General features: G+C 33.3%; 1 protein-coding gene across 1 annotated transcript; it reads right to left on the reverse strand.

Moving 5' to 3' along the window:
• Positions 1 to 1,126: 1,126 nt before the first annotated feature.
• Positions 1,127 to 3,139, reverse strand: LOC110613693 (xanthoxin dehydrogenase). The gene is made up of 2 exons (XM_021754934.2): positions 3,002 to 3,139; positions 1,127 to 2,586 (listed from the first exon to the last, which is right to left on the reverse strand). Exons 1-2 carry the CDS (start codon positions 3,034 to 3,036, stop codon positions 1,788 to 1,790), a joined length of 834 nt encoding a protein of 277 aa, XP_021610626.1. The 5' UTR covers positions 3,037 to 3,139; the 3' UTR covers positions 1,127 to 1,787.
• Between the last annotated feature and the right edge of the window lie 1,101 nt (positions 3,140 to 4,240).

The raw sequence follows: 4,240 nt of genomic DNA on the forward strand, positions 1-4,240 counted from the left end.
TCAAGATTGTAAATTACTTCTATCCAGTTATGAGAAATCAAGATGTGGTTTTATTCTCAGGTCTGCGAATGATGTCGCTCATGTTCTAGCAACATTGGCTCATTCTGAGTCAGGTCAAGGAGTTTGGGTTCATGTCCTCCCTCCTTGTATAGTTTCTTTGATCGTTTTGAGTTAATGATATTTCTCTCCCTTTAAAAAAAAAAGCATAAAACTTAATTTTATAATAAAGTAAACTTGTAAGTCGTAACTTGTAAAGTTCATAAAATTAAAAGATATTTAAAGATATCATCAAAATTAAATTATATAACTTAATAATAAGTAAGTATATCAAATAAACATAAAATCCATAAATTTTAAACATTATATATAGTAACTTACATCAATTAATACTACCAGAATGATCGTCTAAGGCAGATACTTGAATAAAAATTTAAGTATATACTATGTAGGCTGCTCTTAAAAATTTAAGAGAAATATGGCAATTTGTGGTTTGAAAAGTTGAAATGGAGGCTGGAAATAAGTATAGAAAAAAAAAACTATGAAAGAACTCTCTGTGTGCTGGAGGCTAGAGCTGAAGAAGTGGCGGAGATAGTGCTGGATGGAATGAGTAAATACTAAAGATAAAAAAAGACAAAAAACTAAAAAGAAGAAGTAGAGACTACATAATTTTTTTTTTTTACTTTTTTCCCTTCAATAATGCATTTTTACGTGACATTGACAAAGGCTGGAGCTGGAGCTGCTGGATTGAACTTCTGCAAGATTCCTAAAGTGATTGAAATAAAGAAGAGTAACGGCCGATAACAATTGTTACCATTGCATAACGGCCGGTAACAACTGTTACCATTGCATAACGGCCATATCATCCGTTACAGTAACAAATTTTTTCTGCCGTTACTTATCGGCCATAACGGCCACAACAGACTTCCAAACCTATAAATAATGGTCATTACGTTACATAACGTCTGTTATTTGAAACTATGGGTCCGACTTATGTCTGAATTATGCAACTATTGAAAAATGTTTGTTGAATTTTTTTGTGAAATTTTGTTTTTCAAATACATTAGTTGTCAATAGTTCCATTGTAGTTGCAATGTCTATGTAGAATGAGAGAAAGAGAGATATTACATAGCAAAATGAAGCAACCTTAACCTAACAAATAACAAGTATGGCCTTCAATCATGAATATCAACCGAGTGAGATCATGCTTGAAAAGCTTTATTATTATTATTATTATTATTACTATTTTATAAATCCTCCCTTTCGTTCTCTCCCTCTCGTTTAGGTGTTGGTTAAATGTAAAACCATAATGGAAATACTATACATTTACTATTTGTGGGCTTCCAGAATATGATTCTCTTGATGTACCTAGGAATGCTGTTGCACTCACTAGCTATGAGGCTTAATTTCTCTGCAATGAAGCTACGATGTTATCGAGCATTAGCTCGCTTATGAGGCTTTATCTGTTAAGAGGCTAGCCTGGACCTCTTTAAGGTGGGCTTTTGGAGGAACATCCATTTCTTTCAAACCCTGCTTTATTTCTGTCCTAGCCGAATCCTCTTCCCTGTGAAACTTGTATGGTTTTGCACATGTATAGCTTCTTGTTCTTGTGAAAAGAATACTGCTGTGGGTTCTTTTGAATGCAAGCCCATTATGGTCCAATAATTTCTTACTCTGATAAGAATTACTAGTCAGGATTTTAAGTACTAGAAACTTGAAGCCAGCATCATATAAAGATTGTCTCAAAACAGATTGCTTTGCTAGCTAACGAAAGGGCAGGACTTCACACATCACCTGAAGGCCCTGAATAAATGATTCGCAACAGTGAAACCCCCATCCACCACTATATCAGCCCCACTAATGTACCTTGCTTCTTCACTTGCCAAGAAAAGCACGGCATTAGCTACATCATCAGCTGTCAATTCCACTCCTTGCAAGTTAGCAATTCTCCCAACAAAACCACGAAAACCTATCATTGCATCCTCAGTTCTCTCCTCTTCAGGCAAATGAGCCAAGGCCAAGCCTGTTGGAACTGCATAAGGAGATACACAGTTCACACGTATCCCATGTTTACCTAGCTCAGCTGCAACATTTCTGGTCAGTCCCAAAACTGCATGCTTTGATCCTGTATATGCATGGGGTCCGAGTCCCCCTATGGTGCCTGCAACGCTGCAGAGAGAAATAATCGAACCCTTTCTTAATGGGATCATAATTCTCGCTGCATGCTTCATTCCAAGAAATGTGCCCTTCACATTTACATCGAACACCTTCTCGAAATCAGATAAGTCTAAGTTCCGGATGTCTGGGCAGGGTGGACCTGTCAACCCTGCATTGTTTACCATAATATCCAATGTTCCAAATTTATGTACTGTAAAATCAATGGCACTTTGAACCTCATCTTCTATTGCGACATCGCAATGGAAATAACAAGTGTTTGGGTCACCACCAAGAGATTCACAGACGTTTTGCCCAAGGTTGCCTTGCAAATCTGCTATACAAACTTTTGCTCCATGCTTGTGGAATACACGAGCGATGCTCTCTCCTATCCCTGTGGCTCCACCAGTTACCAATGCAACCTTTCCAATTAACCTGCACAAATTCGAAATGGAGAGGCAATCAAACAAGCGAATGTTATACTTTTGCAATTCTCTAACAGATGCCTGGAATGAATCAGCTGTTTCAATGTAGTCTCTATGTTAATTCAAACATATCTAAATCAGGAGAAATTCAAGCACAGATTAGCATCCCATCAGAACTCAGAATTATGCTCCCCACCCAGCAAATTGGAAGTGATGAAGAACACAAGAGTTGTACAACTAAGATTTCACGAAACGATTATACAAAACATTCAGAAACTCCATGAATTCACACAGAATAGAACTACTGGGATATAGAGAAGAAATAAAGGAGTGAGAGCTAGGGAATGTTTTAGCCTAAACTTGCATAAAATGAAGGAGTTAGCAGATGAATTTAATGGGATATAGAGAAGAAAATAAACGCTTACCTTTGGGATGAAAGAGTTGAGTCGATTGTGGCCATGAGCTGTGGAGTGCGGAAGAAGAAGTGATAAAACAGAGGAGCAATGGAAAAAACAAGAAGAATCAATCTCCCGCTGCGATTGAATTATTAGCACCATCCAATATTTTCTTCCTATTCTTTATATCTACAGTCATACTTGTAACTATCAATTTCAATGTCCATATGTATACAAATATCTATGCTATGACGTATTAGATGAGATTTCCCCACCTCATTTGCTAAAGATCTTATCAGTGTTTTTTTTTTTTTTTTTCGAATTTTTCATTTGTTTAAAAAATGTTATTACACATGTTTGATGTTATGGTGATAATCCCCCAAATGTTTATTGCTTTGAAAGAATAATGATGCAATGATTTTGCACTTGATTATACTTTTCTATTTTGTGTAAAGTTGTGTTCTTAAAATTTAACTTTTTATATTTTTTAATACTTTTCTTAATTTACATTATCCCTTTTGAATCATGACAGTTATATGTTAACCACATATTAACAATAGTTTTTTTTGAGATTGTAACATGTGTGGAAAAAAATAAAAGAGTCTATACCAACTTGTTGGATCCAATCATTTTTAAAAATATCATCCATTATAATATGTAGATTAAATTTTTAACTCTTTCAGTTTCAACATGCAAGCAAACATATAAGATGCGAGTAATGGACAGATAATTAGAGAAGCAACTCCGTATTTATTAACGAGTGTCCATTATAAATGAGTTATCTCATTAAGATAGATTTTTATTTTAAAAATAAAAATAATCTGAAGTCATTGTTGATTATACAGTTGTTGATAAAATGCTGCCCCTTTTAATATTTAAATAATAGTTATTAAAAGCCACCAAAAACAATTAATATTCATGATAATATTTTAAAAATGCTAGATCAATGTCAAATTACCAAATTTAGATCATTCGAAAAAACAATAGAATACTTAAATCATTTAAAATTAATTAAAGTTATATATAAATTTAATTTGAAAAATTATATTATAATAGGTACATATGAAAAGTATGGACTTTATATTATTGGAATACATTTCTAATAGAAGTATAAGTTAATATTTACAATTTAAAAAAATCGATTCAAAAAAACTGTTAATTTAATTATTAAGTCTCCAGTATGTCAATATTTATTATACATTAAAAATAAATTATTAATGTCTATTAAAAAAATATAAAATTTTATTTTATCTTGAAGAAGGGAGAGTG

The sequence above is a fragment of the Manihot esculenta genome, chromosome 4 (assembly GCF_001659605.2).
Source record: "Manihot esculenta cultivar AM560-2 chromosome 4, M.esculenta_v8, whole genome shotgun sequence".
Lineage (NCBI taxonomy): Eukaryota > Viridiplantae > Streptophyta > Magnoliopsida > Malpighiales > Euphorbiaceae > Manihot > Manihot esculenta.

Excerpts from the sequence above, each read along its gene's own strand:
- LOC110613693 (XM_021754934.2), bottom strand. The coding sequence starts at position 3,036 with ATGGCCACAATCGACTCAACTCTTTCATCCCAAAG. Across the intron at positions 2,587-3,001 it reads TCAACTCTTTCATCCCAAAG|GTTAATTGGAAAGGTTGCAT; the intron begins GTAAGCGTTTAT and ends GAATTTGTGCAG.